General features: G+C 32.4%; 1 protein-coding gene across 4 annotated transcripts; it reads left to right on the top strand.

The window, feature by feature from the left end:
- Positions 1–975: 975 nt before the first annotated feature.
- cpsf-1 lies at positions 976–24934 on the top strand (the record flags this gene model as incomplete). Of its 4 annotated transcripts, NM_067756.6 has the most annotated exons (16): positions 976–1058; positions 1168–1350; positions 1657–1808; positions 3588–3820; positions 4514–4926; positions 6125–6501; positions 8059–8340; positions 10166–10634; positions 11279–11398; positions 12840–13109; positions 14544–14728; positions 16226–16395; positions 18408–18723; positions 20198–20918; positions 23234–23573; positions 24764–24934. In NM_067756.6, the coding sequence occupies 16 exons, from the start codon at positions 980–982 to the stop codon at positions 24816–24818; spliced, it is 4365 nt and encodes a 1454-aa protein (NP_500157.2). The 4 variants fall into 4 exon arrangements, with proteins under 4 accessions (NP_500157.2, NP_001431084.1, NP_001368312.1 ...); NM_001444100.1 differs by lacking the exons at positions 976–1058; positions 1168–1350; positions 1657–1808 and having other exon boundaries at positions 3747–3820; positions 24764–24818; NM_001380079.1 differs by lacking the exons at positions 976–1058; positions 1168–1350; positions 1657–1808; ... (8 more) ...; positions 16226–16395; positions 18408–18723 and having other exon boundaries at positions 20255–20918; positions 24764–24818.
- Positions 24935–24944: the final 10 nt, after the last annotated feature.

The raw sequence follows: 24944 nt of genomic DNA, 5'->3' as shown, positions 1-24944 counted from the left end.
TTTGTTTGTATATACCTTTTGGGTTGTGAGTTGGTGGGATATAACGGCGAGGTATTGTAGGATTTGCGTAGTTTGGGAAAGTTTGAATTTTTTGCCTTTTTAGGTTAGGTGTTGGTTAGGGATAAAGTCAAAGTACTGTAGGGGTACTGTAGGCGTACTGTAGGCTTACTGTATGATTACTGTAGTGTTGGAAAATTTGTACTTCAGCTTTTGAAGAGGATTTAAGCGTTTGAAGATTTGGTTGGAGTTGGTTAGGACATTGTCGCGGGTGTAGTTACATCAAATTAAACACATTGAATGCTATTCCAAACTTTTCCGAAAATAATCTTTAACTTTTTGAAATTTTGAAGAAATTATGTTTGCAGAATTTTTTTTTTTGAAAGTGATAATGTATTCTGAATTGTGTTTTAGCTACAGTTTCTTGGTAAGAATGCGATTTAATTGATTACTGAGCATGTAGCGTTTTAAGTGTTTCAACGTTTTTTTGCTGGTTTTTTAAACACATTTTTCAATTTTTTAAGAGGAGGAAATAAGGAAACCATTCAGGATTTTCATTTAAAAAATTAAAAAAAAAACAAGTATTTGGTGTTTTTCTGAAAAAATTATTATAAAATTTTTGCTAAATCCCCTTAAAAGGCATTTATGAAACAATAAATTCAGTTTCCCCATTAATTCTCACTGGTAGCCTACTTTTTTTCTAACAAACAAGTGGGGTTTCACTGTCCACGAGTACTTTTCCACCTGTGGCGTCTCAGTTGCAAGTGCGCTCTATCGTCACGCGTTAGAGAGTGTAGACGACAGAGAAAAATGATGTTTTTGAATTAATTTCGCGATTTTTTTATCGAATTTCTTTGTTTTGTAGCCGAAATTCGCAGTTTTTCTTGGAAATTGATATGAAAAACGGAATTCTATTAATTTTTCCGCCTAAAAATCGTATTTTTCAGTCAAATAATCCCAATTTTCACCATTTTTCAGACAAATGTATGGATATCTCCGAGAAACGGACGATTCCACAGCAATCAACTTCTCGGCATACGGAAAATTCTTGCCAGGAGAAAGTACGCAAGTTTTAATAATAAATTGCGCTAGAAACTTGGGAAAAAATCCCAAAAAATTCGAAAAAATCCCAAAAAATTCGAATTTCTCACCCAAATTTTTCATTTTCAGACACCGGATTCCAGCTGCTCACAATCGGAGCCAAGTTTATTCGAATTTTTCGCGTAAATCCATATGTGCTCAAAGAGCCGGGCGAGGATAATGAAGAATGGCAGCAGAAAACCAAATTGGAGTGCATGTTCTCGTGCAGATTATTGAATAAATGTCATTCTATCGCCGTTGCGAGGGTTCCGCGTACGTTTTTCGTGTGAAAATGGGAAAAATCAATGGAAAGTGACCCAAAAACTCGTGGAAAATCCGTTTTTGGCCTGGAAAATTGATGAAAAATGTCAAAAATTGCGATTTTTGTCAAATCCTGAAATCTTCAAAATTGAATTTTTAGCTGAAAAATACAGCATTTTCGAGCTATTTTTCGGCGGGAAAACGCTGTAAAACCAATTTTTCAACTGAAAACACCGAATTTAGGCCAATTTCCATCGAATTTTGAGTCAAAAACGCCGAATTTCCACCTAAAATTCTCGATTTTTTTCATTTTTTCAGAATTACCGGACCAAGATTCAATTCTAATGACATTTGACGATGCAAAACTATCGATTGTTAGTATAAATGAAAAGGAACGAAATATGCAAACAATATCACTTCATGCATTTGAAAATGAATATCTACGAGATGGATTTATTAATCATTTTCAGGTGAAAATTCGATAAAAATTGGCCAAAAATTGTATATATTTCATTAAAAAAAGGATAATTTCACTGTAAAAATCGCAAAAACCGCGAAATTTTGCTTACAATTGTCCAAAAACTGAAAAAAAAAACCGATTTTTTAAATCATTTTTTAAAGAAATAAGCCAATTTTCGCGAGAAAACATGCGAAAATTTATTTTTCAGCTATTTCTGACAATTTTTAAGCTTTTTGATTCAGATTTTTAGCTAAAATGATCGATTTTCAAGCATTTTTCAAAAAAAAAAAAAGGTAAATTTTCGCTTAAAACAACGATTTTTTGCACCTAAAATGGTATTTATGCCATTAAAATTAATTATTTCATGTAAAAAACGGAAAACTTGCTCAATTTCGTAGTTTTCGGGTCCCGCCACGAAAGTTACAGCAGCCCGGTGGTGAATTTCGCTGCGAGACCCGATAAATGTCGATTTTTCAGAAAAAACTATATTTAAAATGGCACTTTTGGCGTTTTTTCTCTAAATTTTCTGGTAAAACCTGGAAATTCACAATTTTTCATCGATTTTTCAACGAAATTCTTCAAATTTCAGTCATTTCTGGCAATTTTTAAGCCAATTTTCGGGCAAATTTTCCGATTTTCAGACATTTTGTTAAGAAATTGTCAATTTTTTAAGGAAAAAATCGGATAATTCGGGATTTTTACGATATTTTTCCGAATTTTTGAAGCTTTTTTCCCCTAATTTTCAGCCATTTTCCTAAAAAATTGTCAATTTTTGTGGAAAAAATCAGAAAAATATGAGATTTTCAGCTATTTCTGACAATTTTTAATACATTTTTGGAGCTTTTTCTTTGACTTTTCCAAATTTTTATCAGAAAAATCGCAATTTTTCGCTCATTTTCAACTATTTCTAATCATTTTTTGGACATCGACATTTGCTTTTCCTCCATAATTTCAGCTAATTTTCAGCCATTGGACTGGAAAATATCAATTTTAGGGAGGAAAATCGGATAATTCGGGATTTTTACGATATTTTTCATCAATTTTCAGATATTTCCGACAGTTTTTAGCCATTTTTTAAGCTTTTCCTCTATAATTTCAGCTATTTTTTAGCCATTTTTCTGAAAAATTGTCAATTTTTTAAGGAAAAAATCAGAAATTTTGGGCTTTTCAAGATTTTTCTTCAATTTTTAACTATTTTTAAGCTTTTTGACTCAGTTTTATGCCAAAATAATCAATTTTCAGCCATTTTCCCAGAAAAAAAAACAATTTTCGCTCAAAAAGCATCAGAATATGTGGGATTTTCACGATTTTTGGCAATTTTTAGTCATTTTTTTGCCAAATTTTCCGATTCTCAGTCATTTTTCTAAGAAATTGGTTAATTTTCAGCTATTTCTAACAGTTTTTTAGCCATTTTTTGAAGCTTTTCCCCCATAATTTCAGCTATTTTTTAGCCATTTTTCTGAAAAATTGTCAATTTTTAAAGGAAAAAATCAGAAAATTTGGGATTTACAAGATTTTTCCTCAATTTTTAACTATTTTTAAGCTTTTTGACTCAGTTTTATGCCAAAATAATCAATTTTCAGCCATTTTCCAGAAAAAAAAAGAATATGTGGGATTTTCACGATTTTTAAACGATTTTTAAGCGATTTTCGGCAATTTTTAGTCTTTTTTTTGCCAAATTTTCTGATTCTCAGTCATTTTTCTAAGAAATTGGTTAATTTTCAGCTATTTCTGACAGTTTTTAGCCATTTTTTGAGCTTTTCATCCAATTTTCAACCACAATTTTCAGCCACCACTGGTCCGTTCGGATCCATCAAACAGATGTGCAGCGTGTCTTGTCTACGGAAAACATATAGCAATTCTTCCATTTCATGAGAATTCGAAAAGAATTCATAGTTATGTTATTCCACTGAAACAAATCGATCCACGGCTGGATAATATTGCTGATATGGTATTTTTGGATGGATATTATGAGCCGACAATTTTATTCCTTTATGAACCAATTCAAACTACTCCTGGAAGGTAAAAATTGATTTTATTTTTGAATTCAGCTCGCCGAGAGCTTTAAAATAAGTATAATCATGACCAGGTTCTGGTGATTTTGGGTCCCGTCACGAAAACTACAGTAACCTTCGTGGCGGGACCCAAAATTTCAAACTTAATGGAGCCTAGTCATGATTATACTTATTTTAAAGCTCTCGGTGAGGTGATTCTATATTACAATATTAAAATGTTGAATTCCGAAATTTAATACAAATTTCTGGGTCTCGACGCGAAATTTTCAAAAAATTGATTTTCCAAAATTGTTTTAGAAAATTGAAAAATTCAGGTTTTATCTGAATTCAGCTCACCGAAAGCTTTGATTTGAGTATAATCATGACTAGGTTACGTTGATTTTAAAAAATTTTGGGTCTCGCCACGAAGGTTACTGTAGCTTCGTGGTGGGACATGAAAATTGGCTGAAAATTGAGCAGTTCTGGCCTGAAATTAGCGAAAACTACGAAAAATTTGAATTATTTTGGCTCGTCAATACTTGCAATCGATTATTTCTTAGTTTTTCGGGTACCGCCACGAAGCTACAGTAACCTGCGTGGTGGGACCCGAAATTTCAAAACTAATGGAATATAGTCATGATTATACTTAAATGAAAGCTCCCAGGCGAGCTGAATTCGAATTTTTTAGTTTAAAAAACCCAAAAAAAAAATTGAATTTCAGAGCCTGCGTCCGTTACGATACAATGTGCATAATGGGTGTCTCCGTGAACATTGTCGATCGTCAATTTGCAGTCGTCTGGCAAACTGCAAATCTTCCAATGGACTGCTCCCAACTGCTCCCAATCCCAAAACCACTCGGCGGAGCCCTGGTTTTTGGCTCGAATACAGTAGTCTATCTGAATCAGGCGGTACCGCCGTGTGGTCTCGTGCTCAATTCATGTTATGATGGATTTACGAAATTCCCGTTAAAAGATTTGAAACATTTGAAAATGACGTTGGATTGCTCTACAAGTGTCTATATGGAAGATGGACGAATTGCTGTCGGCAGCCGCGACGGAGATTTGTTCTTGTTGCGGTTGATGACGTCATCCGGTGGTGGAACTGTCAAATCGCTGGAGTTTAGCAAAGTTTATGGTGTGGAATTGGATTTTCTAGATTAAAATTGAAAAAATAAACGGAAAAATTAGCTAAAAATTGAGTAGTTGTAGATTAAAATTTGAAAAAAATGCACAAAAATATTCAAGCTTTTGCTGAAAAATTTTTCGCTGAAAATTGGAATTTCTAGATTAAAATTGGCGAAAAACACAAAAAAAAATCAAATTTTAGCTGAAAAATTGGCAAAAAAACACGAAAATATTCAATTTTAACTGAAAAATTAGCGGAAAACTGAGTATTTTTAGATTAAAATTTGAAAAAAATGTCCAAAAATATTTCAATTTTTGCTGAAAATTGAGATTTTCTAGATTAAAATTGGAAAGATACACAGAAAAATCAATTTTAGCTGAAAAATTGGCACAAAAACACAAAAAATTCAATTTTAACTGAAAAATTAGCTAAAAATTGAGAATTTGTAGGTTAAATTTGGAAAAAATGCACAAAAAAATACCAATTTTTGCTGAAAATTGGGAATTTCTAGATTAAAATTGGAAAGGTACACAGAAAAATCAAATTTTAGCTGAAAAATTAGCGGAAAATTGAGAATTTTTAGATTCAAATTTGAAAAAAATGCACAAAAAATTAAAATGAGCTGAAAATTTGCTGAAAACTTGGCAAAAAACACAAGAAATTTGAATTTAGCTGAAAATTGTTCTGAAAATTGGTTATTTCTAGATTAAAATTGGCGAAAAACACAAAAAAATCAAATTTTGCTAAAAAAAAATTGTTCAAATTTAGGAATTTCTAGGTTGAAGTTGACAAAGTGCCAATTTTTCGATACTTTTCTAGACAAAAACCGAAAAATCCAGATTTTTACTAATAAATTCGGATTTAGCTCTCTGAGAGCTTTAATTTAAGTATAATCATGACTTGGTTACGTTGATTTTGAAAAATTTTGGGTCTCGCCACGAAGGTTACTGTAGCTTCGTGGTGGGACATGAAAATTGGCTGAAAATTGAGCAGTTCTGGCCTGAAATTAGCGAAAACTACGAAAAATTTGAATTATTTTGGCTCGGTGGGACCCGAAATTTCAAAACTAATGGAATATAGTCATGATTATACTTAAATGAAAGCTCTAGGCGAGCTGAATTCGAATTTTAAGATGAAAATATGAGAACTATGAATATTTTCAATAATGTACTGAAAAACTCCATTTTTTTAATCGAAAAAATTGCAGAAACCTCAATTGCCTACTCGCTAACAGTGTGTGCTCCTGGTCACCTATTCGTTGGCTCACGGCTCGGAGATTCTCAACTTTTGGAGTATACTCTACTAAAAACCACTCGAGATTGTGCTGTAAAACGTCTAAAAATCGATAATAAAGATCCGGCGGCGGCGGAAATTGAATTGGATGAAGATGATATGGAATTGTATGGTGGAGCAATTGAAGAGCAACAAAATGATGATGATGAGCAAATTGATGAGTCACTGCAGTTTCGAGAGCTTGATAGGCTTCGGAATGTTGGACCGGTGAAATCAATGTGTGTTGGAAGGCCAAATTATATGAGTAATGATCTTGTTGATGCGAAGAGACGGGATCCTGTTTTTGATTTGGTAAAATTTAAAAAATTTTCTTCATTTTTCAGTGAAAATCCCGAGAAAAAAATGAGAGAAAATACAAAAAAAATTGGCTAAAAATCTGAATTTTTTGTTCAAAAAATTGAATTTTTAAAAAAATCTAAAAAAGTTAGATATTTCTCAAAATGACCTTAGTTTTCATATTTTTCTTTTAAAATTCGAATTCCTCTCGCCTAGAGCTTTAAAATAAGTATAATCACGACTAGATTCCGTTAGTTTTGAAATTTTGGGTCTCGGCACGAAAGTTATTGTTGTAGTTTTCGTGGCGGGACCCAATTTTTTTCGAAAAGACGGGATCCTGTTTTTGATTTGGTAAAATTTGAATTTTTTTTTTCTATTTTTCATTTAAAATCCAAAAAATCCAACAAAAAATTGGCCAAAAGTACACTGAAAATTGACTAAAAATCGAGAAAAAATGTTTGAAAAGCGGAGAAAAGTTGTTAAAACTGGCGAATTTTGTTTTAAAAAGGTGAAAGTTGACTGAAAATTGTCTTAAAACGTGATTTTTGGTAATTTTCACCCGTTTTTTTTTAAATTTTTGATTTTCAGAAAACATATTTTCTCTATGAATTTCGAATTCAGCTTGCCGAGAGCTTCAAAATAAGTATAATCATGACTAGATTCCGTTAGATTTGAAATTTTGGGTCCCGCCACGAAGCTACAGTAACCTTCGCGGTGGGACCCAAAATTTCAAATCTAACGGAATCTAGTCATGATTATACTTATTTTGAAGCTCTCGGCGTGCTGATTTCATCTATATATATATCGTACATTTACTTGTTTTTAAAATTTTGAAATTTTCGCGCCGAGATCCAAAATTTGCATGAAATTTCCGAATTCAGGAATTGTTATATTCTTTTTTGAAATCGCCACTCACCGAGAGCTTTAAAATAAGTGTAATCATGACTAGGTTCCGTTATTTTTTTGAAATTTTGGGTCCCACCACGAACGAAGGTTACTGTAGTTTTCGTGGCGGGACCCAAAATCACCAGAACCTAGTCATGATTATACTTATTTTAAAGCTCTCGGCGAGCTGAATTCAAGAAAATTAATTTTGCCACTGAAAAACGAAATTTCAGCCAATTTTACCTTCCATGAGTAGTTTTATGGTAGGAACATCGTAACAATCAACAAAAAAAAATCGACAAAAATGAGAAAATTTTGAAAAAACCTCTAAAACAGTTGCAAAACCGGAAATTTTCGACTTACTTCCAAGAAAAGTGACAATAAACTCAATTTTCATAGCTCAGGTTACTGTAGTTTTTTCGCGGCGGGACCCGAAATTTTTGAAAATACGCAACAAAAAACCGAAAAATTGATCGAATTTTGCAGTAACTTGAAAATCGAGAAAAATGAGTAAAAACTGATGAAAACCAGCTTAAAAGCTTTGAAAATTTTTTGAAAATGTGAGAATTCCTCAAAATCTCTGAAATTCAATAAAAACTTTCAAAAAATTGGGCAGTCTTTTTTGAAATTTTTTTTTAAAAATCGACAAAATTTTCACAATTTTGCCTAAATTTTTGAATTTTTCAGGTAACTGCGAGCGGCCACGGAAAAAACGGAGCCCTATGTGTTCATCAGAGATCCCTTCGACCGGAAATCATTACGAGCTCACTTTTGGAAGGAGCCGAGCAACTTTGGGCTGTTGGGCGAAAAGAAAATGAATCTCATAAATATCTGATTGTGTCGAGAGTTCGATCCACGTTGATTTTGGAGCTCGGCGAGGAGCTTGTCGAGTTGGAAGAGCAACTTTTTGTCACTGGAGAGCCTACTGTGGCGGCTGGAGAGCTCTCCCAAGGAGCACTAGCTGTTCAGGTACTCCTCTCTTGGAGCAGCAGCTGAAAATATCGGAAAAATTTTTTTTTTCTGTGAAAATCTGAAAAAAAAGACTTTTTTTTCAATAATTCCGATGAAAAAAAAAATTTATTTTAAATTTAATTTTGAAAGTTTTTAACCCCCCGAAAATTCAAATTTTTGACAATTTTTTGACAATTTTTAGTGTAAAAATTGGAATATGAAGTTTTTCAGTAGAAAAAAAAAGGGAAAAACACGAAAAAATAAATCTGATTTATCAGAAAAAATAGCAGAAATTGTGAAAAAAAAAACTTCAGAATTCACTTATAAATCTGATTTTTCGGTAAAAAAATTCACAATAAATTCCAATTTTTTAGAAAAAAATATCTGAAATTGTCTTTAATAAAAACTCGCTCAAAATTCCAATTTTCCACCAAAAAATGGCTGAAATTGACAAAAAAAACACTAAAATTCCAATTTTTTCAGTAAAAAATTCTGAAATTGTCGAAAAATGCATGTTTTTTTAAATTAAAAAAAAAAAATTTTTTAGTAAAAATCCGAAATTGCCGCCAAGAAAAAACTGAAAAATTCACCTAAAATTCAAAATTTTCAGTTATGAATATCTGAAACTATCTAAAAATCACGTTTCTTTTGTGAAAATCATTAAAATTTCAATTTTTCATCAAAAAATGACTGATATTGCCCAAAAAACACTTAAAGGTTGTGTAGTAGAATTTTTTTGATTGCTTTATTAGACTCAAAATTGTCTGAAAACACCGAATTTTATGATGAAACTTCTTGAAAACGTTTCAAAAAAAAAGTTATGACGGCTCAAAAATGGCATAAAATTAGTTAAAATCGGAAATTTGACCAACTTTTCAATGTCGCAGCGGCTGGAAACACTTTTTTTTGAAATCACTGTCAAATTTTGAGTATACGAATTGATTTAATTGCGTTTTAAGCTTGATTAAGGTATTTAAAAGCGATGGCGGCGAGATTATTAACTTTTTTGAACCAAAACTCGCCGTCCATCGACTTTTAAATACCTTAATCAAGTTTAAAACGAAATTAAATCAACTTGTATACTCAAAATTTGACGGTGATTTCAAAAAAAATTGTTTCCAGCCGCTGCGACATTAAAAAGTTGGTCAAATTTCCGATTTTAACTATTTTTAGACCATTTTTTGAGCCGTCATAACTTTTTTTTGAAAAGTTTTCAAAAAGTTTCATCATAAAATTCGGTGTTTTCAGACAATTTTAAGTCTAAAAAGGCAATTAAAAAAATTCTACTACACAACCTTTAAGTGTTTTTTGGGCAATATCAGTCATTTTTTGATGAAAAATTGGAAATTTTAATGGTTTTCACAAAAGTGCTTTTTAGATAGTTTCAGATATTCATAACTGAAAATTTTAAATTTTAGGTGAATTTTTCAGTTTTTTCTCGGCGGCAATTTCGGATTTTTACTTTGAAAAAAATTTTACTGAAAATTTTAAATTTTAGAGATTTTCGCTGGATTTTTGGAAAACATGCATTTTTTGTCAATTTCAGCCATTTTTTGGGTGGAAAATTGGAATTTTGAGCGAGTTTTTATTAAAGACAATTTCAGATATTTTTTTCTAAAAAATTGGAATTTATTGTGAATTTTTTGTTTAGGCAAATAAAAAAATTAGACCACACCACCTTTCAATTCGTCTAAAATTCCAATATTTTTCTGATTATATCAAAAATTGCAGCGAAAGCAAGCCCCCTAAAATTCCAATTTTCTTATTTTAAAAATCCATTAGAAAACTCTAAAAATCGCAAATTTTTCGTCGAAAAAATCAAAAAAATCGGATTTTTCTTCAGGTAACCTCTACATGCATCGCGTTGGTCACCGATGGACAACAAATGCAAGAAGTTCATATTGATTCGAATTTTCCAGTAATTCAAGCATCAATTGTTGATCCATACGTGGCATTGCTCACTCAAAATGGACGGCTTTTGCTCTACGAGCTCGTCATGGAGCCCTACGTACAGCTGCGTGAAGTCGATATCTCTGCAACATCGTTCGCCACGTGGCACGCCACCGCACAGAATCTCACACAACTCACGTCAATCTCGATTTACGCTGATGCTTCGGAAATTATGAAATTTGCGGCGGCGGAGAAAAGCATGGGCGGGGGCGGTGGAGGAGACGGAGAAGTTTCGACCGCCGAAAATGCGATGATGAAAAAAGAGCAGCACGAGGAAGCGATTTTGCTGCACGGAGAAGACGATGATTTTCTGTATGGAGATGAAGACGAAACTATTATGGAACAGAATTTTCCTGTTGAAAGTGTGTAAAACCTGGAAAAATAGATGAAAAATATGAAAATTCGCTAAAATTCGCTCTAAAAATTTGGCGATATCTGCTGGAAAAAGTGACTGAAATTCGATGCAAAAATTGAGGAAAATTGAAAAATTGGAGTTGAAATGTTTTGCAGAATTTTAATTTATTTTTAGCTCAAATTTAAAGAAAAATTTGAAAATTTTGGAAGTGACTTTAATTTGGAAATCTGGAAATCTACGATATTTCTCATTAGAGCGTGGTTGCAGCGGTGGGAAAATTTTCGAATTTCCAGTCCATTTCTCAACTTTTTTTTCTCTTTCTTTTTTTTTTAAGCAAATTTTTTCAACCCTTAAACCAGGAGTGTGCGGCGGCAAATTTTGAAATTTGCCGCACACTCCTGGTTTAAGGTTTAAGGGTTGAAAAAATTTGCTTTAAAATCTCCCAAAAAAGTTGAGAAATGGACTGGAAATTCAAATTTTCCCACCGCTGCAACCACGCTCTAATGAGAAATATCGTAAATTTCCACAAATTGAGGCTATTTTTAAAAACTTTTTTTTCCAAGTTTCTCCGGGGGATTTTTTTTTTGAATCAGTTATTGTGCAAAATTCGGTCAAATTTCCAATAATTCCACGAAAATTTTCAAATTTCAGACGGAGAAGCCACGATAAAACAGTCGAATACACGAAAACGAAAGCGTTTGGGACACGATGCTATCCAATCAAGTCGTGGTGGTGAACAATCCGATGCAATTGATCCGACGAGAACTTTTTGTGAGAGTTTTCAACCCGGAAAAAAAGAAAAAAATTCGAATTTTTGGCTGTTTTTAAGCGGAAAAATGTGAAAAATCGATATTTTTTAGGGAATTTTCGGGGAAAATTGGGTAAAAAACACCCAAAACTGCACTTTTTGACTCAAAATTGGGATTTGTACTAAAAAAAATTAAATTTTTTTGGGGAAATTGCTTTAAAACACGCCTATGGGTCCACCGAATGACCGAATATTATGATAAAAAACTTTTAAAATTTTTCCTAAATTTTATATGATTTTTGATTAAAAATTGAAAAAATTTCAGTTTTCCCCTAATTACTTTTCAATTTCCACCAATTGGATTTGTTCGATCGATGGAGCGCCGCGCTTGCATTATTTTTATTAATTAATTTTATTTATTCTCGTTATTTGACTGATTTTCTTCATTTTCTATGTTTTTTTCTCGCGGAAAATGAAAGACATAAACAAGACAAATGCAAAATGTTTGTTAAAAAGTAATTGAAAATGCGTAAAACTGTGATATTCTGAGTTCCGACGACGACAACAAGTCTGAAATTAGTACATTTTACAGTTTTACGCGCATTTTCAATTACTTTTTAACAAACATTTCGCATTTGTCTTGTTTATTTCTTCCATTTTCCGAGGAAAAAACATAGAAAATGAAGAAAATCGGAAAAATAACGAGAATAAATAAAATTAATTAATAAAAATAATGCAAGCGCGCTCCACCGAACAAATCCAATTGGTGGAAATTGAAAAATAATTAGGTGAAAAAAACTGTGATTTTTCCAATTTTCAAAAAAAATCATATAAAATCTAGAAAATTTTTTTAAAGTTTTTTATCATAATATTCGGTCATTCGGTGGACCCATAGGCGTGTTTTAAAGCAATTTCCCCAAAGGAATTTACACTAAAAATCCCTATTTTTTGAGTCAAAAAGTGCAATTTATGAATTTTGGGTCCCACCGCGCGAAGGTTACTGTAGCTTTTCGTGGCGAGACCCGAAAAAGAAAAACTGAAAAATTTACTAAAATTGCAGCAGCTTTTTTCTCGGTTTTCGACTGGAAAATTGAATATTGGTAGCACAAATTGTTGGTTTTGTTCGCCAATTTTCAGGTCACTCACCGCGAAGGTTACTGTAGCTTTTTTTCGCGGCGAGACCCAAAAATTTTTAAAATTTACGGAACCTAGTCATGATTATACTTAAATTGAAGCTGCTCTCGGCGCGCTTAATGCAAATCTTAATAAAAATCTGGATTTTTCGAATTTTGTCCGAAAAAGTATTGAAAAATTCACACATTTTGGCGATTTTTTCAAGCCACATTTGAAAAAACTCTACTTTTTTAAACATTTTCAGGCAGAAATTCGAAAAATTTGTGTGTTTTTTGCCCAATTTTCCCCGCCGAAAATTCCCTAATTTTTTATTTTTTTCCCAATTTTCAGCGAGCATTTCCCATTGGCTGATTGTTTCACACGAAAATGGCCGTCTTTCAATTCATTCTCTACCAGAAATGGAAGTAGTTTATCAAATTGGCCGTTTCTCGAATGTTCCAGAACTTCTCGTTGATTTAACTGTTGAAGAAGAGGAAAAAGAGCGGAAGGCGAAGGCTCAGCAGGCGGCAAAAGAGGCCTCTGTGCCTACAGATGAAGCCGAACAGCTGAATACGGAAATGAAACAGTTGTGCGAACGCGTTTTAGAGGCGCAGATTGTTGGTTAGTACGCCGGCCGGAAAACTGGAGAGAAAACGGGAAAAATTGATTTTAAAATCGTGAAAAATCATGAAAAATCGATTCCGCGCGCTGAAAATTGAATTTTTCACATTGAATTTTTCGCATAGTACAAATGCGCTCTAATGATAAAACTAAAAAATAAAGCGAAAATTCAAATTTTCGGTTTCCCGTATGCTGCAACTGCGCTCCACCACCGCAAAATTACGTCGAACTCGTAAGAAACAACCGCCGAATTTTCACTCAAAAATTTAAATTTTTCACACCGACCGTAGGCTTCGGTAAGTGCGCTCTAATGAGAAAACAACACGATTTTAAGCCGAAATTTGAATTTTTGCATCAAAAGAATTCGGTTTTTACAAGCGAGAAATCTGGAATTTTCACTCAAAAATTTGAATTTTTAACCACGACCAAGCGACTGCTTCAAGTGCGCTCCAATAAGAAAACACCGAATTTTAGGCGGAAATTTAAATTTTTGGTTTAAAAATTAAGTTTTTTTTACAATTTTCAAGCCAGAAATTTGAAATTTTAACATTTTTTCTAATTTTTTGCGGAGAAATTTACTTTAAAACCGTGAAAAATTCTGAAAAACCGCCGAAAATTGATGATAAATCGAGAAAATTCGTCAATTTTTTTTCCGAATAACCGGGAAAATCAAAAACTTGCAAATTTCGCAAATTTGTTTTTTACATTTGAATTTTTCACACCGACCGTATGCTACAAAAGTGCGCTCCAAGGAGAAAACAGTGAATTTTGGGCGGAAATTTGAATTTTTACTTAAAAAATAGGTTTTTATGCCATTTTCAAGCGATTTTTCCTGAATTTTTGCGGAAAAATTGATTTTTTGCAGCGTAAAAACAAGAAAATTTGCCTAATTTTGACCTAGAACCTTTTTTTACTAAAAAATTTGAATTTTTCACACCGACCGTAGAAAATTTGAATTTTTGCTTCGAAAATTGGTTATTGTACGATTTTCAAGCGAGAAATATGGAATTTCAGCCTTTTTTCTGAATTTTTTGCGGAAAATTTGACTTTAAAACCGTGAAAAATTCTGAAAAATCGAGAAAACCGGAAAAATCCATGAAAAACTTGCAAATTTTGCAAATTTTTTAAAATTTCAATTTTTCACCGACCGTTCGCTAGTGCGCTCTAATGAGAAACAGCGAATTTTAGGCGAAAATTTGAATTTTTATTTAAAAATTTGGTTTTTATACGATTTTCAAGCCAGAAATCTGGAATTTAGTCGATTTTTCTGAATTTTTACTCAAAAATGTGAATTTTTACTCAAAAATTTGAATTTTTCACAGCGACCGTAGGCTTCAAGTGCGCTCCAATGAGAAAATAACAAATTTTAGGCGGAAATTTGAATTTTTGCGGAAAAATTCGATTTTTCCGTCTTAAAATTGCTTTTTTTTTCAGGAATGGGAATCAACCAGGCCCATCCGATTCTGATGGCAATTGTCGACGAGCAAGTAGTCCTGTATGAGATGTTCTCGAGCTCAAATCCGATTCCTGGACACCTTGGAATTTCTTTCCGAAAGCTTCCACACTTTATTTGCCTCCGAACATCGTCTCATTTGAATTCCGACGGAAAACGGGCTCCGGTAGGGGGTGGAAAATCATCGATTTTTCGCACGAAAAACCGAAATTAACCGAAAAAATAGGCGATTTTTCAGCTAAATCTGAACTCAGCCCGCCAAGAGCTTTAATTTAAGTATAATCATGACTAGGTTATGATTTTTCCGAAAAGTTTTATGAGTTTTGGGTCCCACCGCGCGAAGGTTACTGTAGCTTTTCGTGGCGAGACCCCGAAAAAAGAAAAACTGAAAAATTTACTAAAAAATTTGCAGCTTTTTTCTCGGTTTTCGACTGGAAAATTGAATATATATTGGTAGCACAAATTGTTGGTCAATTTTCGCCAATTTTCAGATCTCACCGCGAAGGTTACTGTAGCTTTTCGTCGCGGCGAGACCCAAAAATTTTCAAAATTTACGGAACCTAGTCATGATTATACTTAAATTGAAGCTCTCTCGGCGCGCTTAATGCAAATTTCTTAATAAAAATCTGGAGGATTTTTCGAATTTTGTCCGAAAAAGTATTGAAAAATTCGCATTTTGGCGATTTTTTCAAGCCAAATTTGAAAAAATTCTACTTTTTTTAAAACATTTTCAGGCAGAAATTCGAAAAATTTAGAGTTTTTCAAAAGTAATCCGATTTTCAACGAATTTTTACGAAAAAAGAGAGAAATTTTTGCAGTAATATTGGAATTTTGCTCAAAATTGTCCAAAAATCAACATCTATCACTTTAAAAATTTTATTCAAAAAGTAAAATTTTTGGTTAAAATTTGAATAATTTACTCATAAAATTCTTTTTTTCTGAAAAATCTTGAAAAATCTCTGAAAATTTAAATATTTTATTCGAAAAGTTCGGTTTTTCGTTAAAGACCTCCGCGAAACTCACAAATTTGAAAAATTGGGCTTTTAGAATAAAATATTCAAAATTTTCAGAGATTTTTCAAGATTTTTCAGAAAAAAAAAGAGTTTTATGAGTAAATTATTCAAATTTTAACCAAAAATTTTACTTTTTGAATAAAATTTTTAAAGTGATAGATGTTGATTTTTGGACAATTTTGAGCAAAATTCCAATATTACTGCAAAAATTTCTCTTTTTTCGTAAAAATTCGTGGAAAATCGGATTTTTTTTCAAAAAATTTCAAATTTTTCTTCGATACTTTTGAAAAACTCTAAATTTTTCGAATTTCTGCCTGTTCGGACAAAATTCGAAAAATTCAGATTTTTATTAAGAAATTTGTATTAACTCACAAATTTGAAAAATTGGGCTTTTTGAATAAAATATTCAAATTTTTAGGAATTTTTTTTAAGTTTTCAAAAAAAAAGTTTATGAGTAAATTATTCAAATTTTTAAGCATTTTTCAAATTTTAACGAAAATTTGTATTAAAAAAAAATAATATTAAACTTTTTCATAGATTTTTTATTTAAAAAATGAAAATTGGCTGAAAAAAATCCAGTTCTTGAAATTTTTTTTGAATAAATTTTTGAGCGAAAAATTCCTCCAATTTATTCATTTTTTTGCTTGCAGTTCGAGATGAAAATCAATAATGGAAAACGCTTTTCACTGATTCATCCATTCGAACGAGTCTCCTCAGTGAACAATGGTGTGATGATTGTGGGCGCTGTACCAACACTTCTTGTCTATGGTGCATGGGGTGGTATGCAGACACATCAGATGACGGTCGATGGACCGATTAAGTACGGAGCAATTTTTTGGAATTTTCAGATTTTTTCATGCAAAAATTTGAATTTAGGACACTCGATTTAGTCGAAAATCGATTTTTCCAGAAAATTTCATACAAAAATTCGAATTCCCCGCCATTTTTCACCCCCAAACCATCAATTTTCAGAGCTTTATCTCAAAATTTTGTAGAATTCGGTGTTCTCGCGTACTTTTGAAGCTACAGTAACCCGAAAATTCAAAAATTCGAATTTAGGATCCTCGAATTAGTTTTTTCAGAAAATTTCAAACAAAAATTCGAATTCCTCGCCATTTTTCACCCCCAAACCATCAATTTTCAGAGCTTTATCTTAAAATTGCGTAGAATTCGGTGTTGGCGTACTTTTGAAGCTACAGTAACCCGAAAATTCAAAAATTCGAATTTAGGATCCTCGACGATTAGTTTTTCCAGAAAATTTCATACAAAAATTCGAATTCCCCGCCATTTTTCACCCCCAAACCATCAATTTTCAGAGCTTTATCTCAAAATTTTGTAGAATTCGGTGTTTCCTTACTTTTAAAGCTACAGTAACCCGACAAGTTAAAAAAATCGTTTTAGACTTCCTAAATTCAAGTTTTTAGGTGCAAAATGTGATGGAGATTTTGAATTTAGTAGTTAAAACTTGCAGAAAACGAGTTTAAAGCTTGAAATGCCCATTTTTGACTAATTCAATAATTTCCCCTCACGTTTTAACTTTGAACTATGATTTCTCCGATCATTTTTACAACTTTTCTCACTTTTCTGAGTCCCTAACTTCACATTTGAACTATTCGGGTTACTGTAGCTCCAAAAGTACGCAAACACTGACACTACCGTAACCCAAAACATCCGGTTTTACGCCAATTGTGTTTTGTGAATAGAAGTTAACGGGGAGTCCGATTTTTATTCAAAAAATTTCAGAACGTCTGTGAAAATTCGAATTCCTCAACATTGCGTAAAATCTGGTGTATTGGGTTTACTGTAGTCCGTGTTTGCGTACTTTCGGACCTACAGTAACCCGAATTTTTTGTAATTCAGAGCCAGTGCTTTGAAATTCCTGAGCCGCCGTTGGTGAAATAAGGCAAGAAATTCGAATTTAGTGCTTAAATGTGGAGTACCAAAATTTGAGACTTCGCTTTTAGACCCAAAATGGTCCAAAACTACCGAATTTCGTAATGAGACGTTCTGAAATTTTCTCCAAAAAAGTTATGGCAGTTCAAAGTTTGGCAAACAAAGGTCCATTTTCAGCTAAATTCAATTTTTTTCCAACTTCTTGGTGTTGCAACGTCTGGAACCTAACTTTTATTTATTCATCACTTTTTAATAAATATTGTGGTCTTTGAGTGGGCGTTTATTCGTTGTTTTAAGTACATTTATTGTCAGTGGGGCACAAATAAAGGTTACATTTTGTGCCACAAAGACCATAAATGTACTTAAATCAACGAATAAACGCCCACTCAAAGACCACAATATTTATTAAAAAAGTGATGAATAAATAAAAGTTAGGTTCCAGACGTTGCAACACCGAGAAGTTGGAAAAATTTTGGATTTTAGCTGAAAATGGGCCTTATTTTGCCAAACTTTGAACTGCCATAACTTTTTTTTTTGAGAAATTTTCAGAACGTCTCATTACGAAATTCGGTAGTTTTGGACCAATTTTGGTCTAAAAAGACAAAGTCTCAAATTTTGTTACTCCACATTTAAGCACTAAATTCGAATTTCTTGCCTTATTTCACCAACGGCTCAGGAATTTCAAAGCACTGGCTCTGTATTACAAAAAATTAGGGTTACTGTAGGTCCGAAAGTACGCAAACACGGACTACAGTAAACCCAATACACCAGATTTTACGCAATGTTGTAGGTCTCGAAATTAAAAAAAAGAGAAGACAAAGTCTCAAATTTCGGTATTCCACCGTTTAAATTGCGTAAAATACGGTGTTTGCATACTACAATTGGTGCTACCTACAGTAATCCTCAAGAATTATTGGAAATTTCCCTTTTTGTTTTCAGAGCATTCACTCCGTTCAACAATGAAAACGTGCTCCACGGTATTGTCTACATGACTCAACACAAATCAGAGCTCCGTATCGCCCGAATGCATCCAGATTTCGACTATGAAATGCCGTATCCCGTGAAAAAGATTGAAGTTGGCCGAACAATTCATCACGTCAGATATCTGATGAATTCGGATGTCTATGCAGTTGTTTCGTCGATTCCGAAGCCGAGTAACAAGATTTGGGTCGTCATGAATGATGATAAACAGGAGGAAATTCATGAAAAAGACGAGAATTTTGTACTTCCAGCACCACCGAAGTATACACTGAATGTGAGCGCGCGCGGCGAAAAATGAATTAAAAATTGGAAATTTTTGAACCTGAAAATTCTTTTTCAAATATTTTTGAAGAGTATCTCGAAGAAAAAGCTATTTTAAACCCAAACACTGCAACTTTTTCCTCGCGAGGGACGAGGAAAAGTGGTTTCTAGGCCATGGCCGAGGGGCCGACAAGTTTCAGCGGCCATTTATCTTGCTTTGTTTTCCGCCTGTTTTCTTTTGTTTTTCACAGCTTTTTCCCGTTTTTTCTTATTAAAAGTGATAAATAAATATTTTTTGCAGATGCTAACTAGGGAATGGTCAGCTTAGGGGTGAGGTACCTAGAGACGCCACATATGCCAAACGGAAGCTGAGACATTGGCTACAAGAATATGCTTTCAAATTCTGCAACGGACCTCTGGGAGTCTGGAAATTCTTGCCTGAAATTATGCTCTTGAATGCTCGAAAGTGGTAAGAATTTAGAATTTATTACAGAAAAACGTGAAGTTGAATACCTAGAAAAGATGAAAATGTGTTTTGAGACAGTGCATACAGTACTTGTTTCAAGTATAAAACTAATTTTATTAATTAAACGTTTTTCTGTAATAAATTCTAAATTCTTACCACTTTCGAGCATTCAAAAGCATAATTTCAGGCAAGAATTTCCAGACTCCCAGAGGTCCGTTGCAGAATTTGAAAGCATATTCTTGTAGCCAATAATCTCAGCTTCCGTTTGGCATATGTGGCGTCTCTAGGTACCTCACCCCTAAGCTGGCCATTCCCTAGTAAAACAATTTCCAAGTAAAAAAATTATGTATTCAGTGGGCAAGCAGCGGTGAAAGTGGTCAATGTAATATGATGGATTACGGGAATAAAAAACCTAAACTTTTTCTGAAACATGATACATATGATGCTTAGATGCTGAAATTACCTGATTTTCATATCAAGACCGCTGAAAAAGTTTTGAGGTTTCCAAAATTCAACTTTTTTGGTGAAAAAGTCGAGATTTTCGCACAAAAAGTTGAATTTTGAAAACCTCAAAACTTTTTCAGCGGTCTCGTTATGAAAATCAGGTAGTCTCAGCATTTAAGCAGCATATGTATCATGTTTCAGAAAAAGTTTAGGTTTTGTATTCCCGTAATCCATCATATTGCATTGACCACTTTCACCGCTGCTTGCCCACTGAATACATTTTTTTTTTTTGACTTGGAAATCGTTTTGGCATCTGCAAAAAATATTTGTTTATCAGTTTTATTAAGAAAAAACGAAAAAAATCGATGAAAAACGAAAGAAAACAGGCGGAAAACAAAGCAAGATAAATGGCCGCTGAAACTTGTCGGCCCCTCGGCCATGGCCTAGAAACCACTTTTCCTCGTCCCTCGTGAGGAAAAAGTTGCAGTGTGAAGATTCAATGTTGGTGTGTAAAAGCTAGCTTGTGTTTTCACCCTAATTTTGAATTTTGACAAAAAAAAATCCATTATTTTTGCAGCTCTTCTCGTCCCAAGACTGGGCAGCTGTCCCCAACACAGAAATCTCATTCGAAGACATGGAAGCTGTCACAGCGTGCGAAGACGTTGCACTCAAATCCGAATCAACAATCAGTGGACTCGAAACGTTGCTCGCGATGGGAACAGTCAACAATTACGGAGAAGAAGTGCTCGTGCGTGGGCGGATTATCCTGTGTGAAGTGATTGAAGTGGTACCAGAGCCTGATCAACCGACTTCGAATCGAAAAATCAAAGTTTTATTTGATAAAGAACAAAAGGGACCCGTCACCGGATTGTGTGCTATTAATGGGCTTTTATTGTGTGGAATGGGTCAGAAAGTGTTCATTTGGCAGTTTAAAGATAATGATTTAATGGGAATTTCATTTCTTGATATGCATTATTATGTCTATCAACTACATTCGCTTCGAACTATTGCAATTGCGTGTGATGCACGCGAAAGTATGTCACTTATTCGTTTTCAAGAGGATAATAAGGCAATGTCAATTGCATCGAGAGATGATCGAAAGTGTGCACAGCCTCCGATGGCTTCACAGCTTGTCGTTGATGGAGCACATGTTGGATTTTTGTTGAGTGATGAGACGGGAAATATTACAATGTTCAACTATGCTCCCGAGGCACCTGAATCGAATGGAGGCGAACGACTTACTGTTAGAGCTGCTATTAATATTGGAACGAATATTAATGCGTTTGTGAGGTTGAGAGGTAATTTGGGGGGGGGGGGCGGTTTTTGAAGTGTGGAAATTGATTGGAAATGACATTTTTCAGATAAAAATTGAGTGAAACCGCCATTTTACGGATGAAAATTGACCGAAAAGTCATTTTTCGAATAAAAATTGATTGGAAATGGCATTTTTCAGACAAAAATTATCTTAAAATATATATTTACCGGTTAAAAATTGACTGAAATTTGCATTTTCCAGATAAAAAATCTCTTCAGCAGGCGAAAATTAACGGAAAATGCAATTTTTCGGATGAAAATTAACTGAAAATAAGAGTTTTTTTTCTAATAAAAATTTATGGAAGAGTCACTCTTCTGGCGAATATTAATCGAAAATTGACTGAAAATTCCATTTTCCAGATAAAAAATCATCATGGGAATGACATTTTTCAAACGAAATTTGATTTTTGAAAAATCTACTACTCAAGCACGCAATTTTGAGTCTAAAATTGGCTGAAAACGTCATTTTTCGGGAACATTTGGACGAAAATTTGGACATGTCGTCGTTTTTTTTAAACAAAAAATGATTGGAAAAATCATTTTTCGAGTGAAAATTTACTGAAAATAATGCGTTTGTACGGATTTTTGGAGTGGAAATTGAGCGAAAATGTTATTTTTGGATTGAAAAATCTACTCGAAACACCACACACAATTTTGTGTCTGAAATTGGCTGAAAATGTGATTTTTCGGGCCCAAAGCGACTAAAAATGTCATTTTTCAGAAAATAAAATTGTCTGAAAATGTCATCCATCTCTCGGGAAAATTCGACCGCGAAAATGTTATTTTTACGAGTGATCTAAAACTGACTTAAAATGACTTAAAATCACAATGTTTCGAGGTTAATTTGAATGAAAATATCAATTTTCCGGCAAAAATTGACTGAAAATATAAAAATATATTTTTCGTTTGAAAAATTGAAAAAAAAACCGCCATTTTCTGAATGCAAAAGACCTGAAAATGGCATTTTTTGATTAGAACATACTGAAAGCGAAAATGTGGAATGAAAATATCAATTTTCGTTGGAAAATTGATTGAAAATCTCATTTTTTATTTTTGCAATTTTTATTGCAAAAATAAAAATCATTGAACACTTTTCTAAAGAAAATACAATTTTCATCCGAAAAAGTGACTTTTTCAGGTAATTTTTGTTCGAAAAGTGAAATTTTCTGCCAAATTTCGTTTGAAAAATGTCATTCCCATGATGATTTTTTATCTGGAAAATGGAATTTCCCAGTCAATTTTCGATTAATATTCGCCAGAAGAGTGACTCTCTTCCATAAATTTTTATCAAAAAAAAAATCTTATTTTCAGTTAATTTTCATCCGAAAAATTGCATTTTCCATTAATTTTCGCCTGCTGAAGAGATTTTTTATCTGGAAAATGCAAATTTCAGTCAATTTTTAACCGGTAAATGTATATTTTAAGATAATTTTTGTCTGAAAAATGCCATTTCCAATCAATTTTTATTCGAAAAATGACTTTTCGGTCAATTTTCATCCGTAAAATGGCGGTTTCACTCAATTTCTGTTGCAAGTGCGCTCCAATGAGTTGTTTTTTTGGAAATATCATAGTCTTCAGATAAAAAATCGTAAAATCGGAATTTTTTCTAAAGTTGCAAAATTTTCCCGATTTAGGTAATTTTAAAATTATTTTAGATTTTTTTGTTTCTACATTTTCCAATTTAAAAAAAGAGTAAAAATCGAAAAATCTGAATTTTTTGGGGAAATTCAATTTTTCAAATGATGCAAATGCGCTCCATTGGGAAAATTGCACAAAATTTTTGAAAATTTCCGATTTTTTTGGTATTTTTAGATTAAAAAAATCATAAATCGGACTTTTTTTTTTAAATGAAAAAAAATTCCGATTTTTCGGTATTTCCAGATAAAAAATGGTTTTAAAAAAATAGTAACGGATTTTTTTCAAAATGAAAAAAAAAATCCCGATTTTTTAAAATTATTTTAGGAAAAACTGAATTTTTGGAGGAAATTCAAATTTTCAAATGATGCAAATGCGCTCCAATTGGAATTTTGCAAAAAATTTTTTTTTTTAATTTTCAGGAAAATTTTCATCAACGCGGAAAATCGAAAATTTCCGATTTTTTGGTATTTTCAGATTAAAATCGAAAAATCGGAATTTTTTTTCAAATTAAAAAAAAAATCCCGATTTTTAGGTATTTTTCAGGGTAAAAAAATCGAAAAAACTATTATTTTCGTATGAATTTCTGTATGAAAAATTACATTTTCAGTCAGTTTTCAACTGAAAAATGACATTTTTAGCCGAAAATCGTTCCATTTTCCAGGTCACACATCGCTGCTCCAATTAAATAATGAAGATGAAAAAGAGGCAATTGAACAACGAATGACAACAGTATTTGCATCATTAGATGGTTCATTTGGATTTGTTCGTCCATTAACTGAAAAATCATATCGTCGACTTCATTTCCTTCAAACATTCATCGGAAGTGTGACACCACAAATCGCTGGACTTCATATCAAGGGATCACGATCTGCGAAACCATCTCAACCGATTGTTAACGGACGAAATGCTAGGAATCTTATCGATGGAGATGTTGTTGAACAATATTTACACTTATCACTTTATGATAAAACTGATTTGGCGAGAAGGCTCGGCGTTGGGAGGTGTGAAAATTGGAAAAAAACGTGCCGCCAAAAATCAGTCGGCAAAATCATGAAAAATTCAAGAAAAATGACCGAAATTCGGATTTTTATTTTTTTAGTATAAATTTACAAAAAACATCAATTTATTTTTTAAATCTCGAAAAAAAATGTTTTTTTTTTTTGAAAAAAATCATATTGGGAGTGTACTGAAATTAACTGAAATTCTCGGAAAATCGAAAAAAAAAATTCTGAAAATCTAATTTTTTGTTCATAAAAATAGCTGACAATCGACTATAAATTTTTAAAAATTTGGATTTTTGCTTCAAATTGAAAAAATAAATCAATTTTTTTTAATATCAAAAAAAAAGTTGAAATTTCATAAAAAAATAATATTGAAAGTGCAAAATTAAAAAAAAAGAACTAATGATATATGCAGAAATTTTTAGGGAATTTCTGAAAAAAATGTCCAAAGTTGGGATTATTAGCTTCCGAATGATTAAAATGTCTAAAATTCGAAGAAAAAAACTCCATTTTCGTGCGAAACTCGGGCAAAATTAACGAAGTTCATAGGAAATTTATGGAAATTTAATTTTTGTTTAGCTAAAAACTCTCAAAAAATCGAATTTAAATGTAATTTTAACACGAGTTTCTCAGAAATTCCAACAAAAAAATAGTTTCTCAAAATTGCTGGAGATTCTGACTTTTTGTTCATTGAATTTTCCGAAAAAATAGTCTGAAAAAATAGTTGAAATTTAAATATTTTTAGAAAATTTGTAAAAATAGGTTTTTTCGCGATTTTTTCTAAATTTGCCTGTTAAAAAACGCAAAAAAAAAGTGTCGAAAAAGAAATAATTAGGATTTTTTCGGTAGATCAAAAATAAATTATGAGAAATTTGTGCGATCGTATTTTTTCGATAATACTGAGAATTGAAATTGTTTGAAAATTAGGATTTCGCCATTTTTGATTGGGAAAAAAATTTCAATTTTCCATTAATTTCTAGTTTTCAGCAGTTTTTTCCAGAGAAAAACTTCTGGAGAAAATTAAAAAAATAATTAAAAAAATTTTTTTTTTGTTTTCCCCGAAAATTTGAAAAAAACCCAGTTTTTTTCGCGATTTTTGCCGGAAAAGTTGAAAAATTATTTTTTGTAGGTTTCCAGAAATTTTTAATCCAAAAAATTTATTTTCTTTTCAAAAATCACCGATTTTTCAGATATCACATAATCGATGATCTGATGCAACTTCGCAGGATGGCTTTTTATTATTAATTCTCAATTTTTGAAAAAAACCGGTTTTTTATTTCTAATTTTTGTGAATTTTCTTGTTGCTCGTCGCCTTATTCCCTATTTTTCCTTTTTTTTCCTATAAATTATTCAATTTTTTACACAAAATTC

The sequence above is a fragment of the Caenorhabditis elegans genome, chromosome IV (genome assembly GCF_000002985.6).
Source record: "Caenorhabditis elegans chromosome IV".
NCBI lineage: Eukaryota > Metazoa > Nematoda > Chromadorea > Rhabditida > Rhabditidae > Caenorhabditis > Caenorhabditis elegans.
The sequence above is the reverse complement of the archived record's forward strand: the minus strand, read 5'-3'. Positions and strand labels throughout refer to the sequence as shown.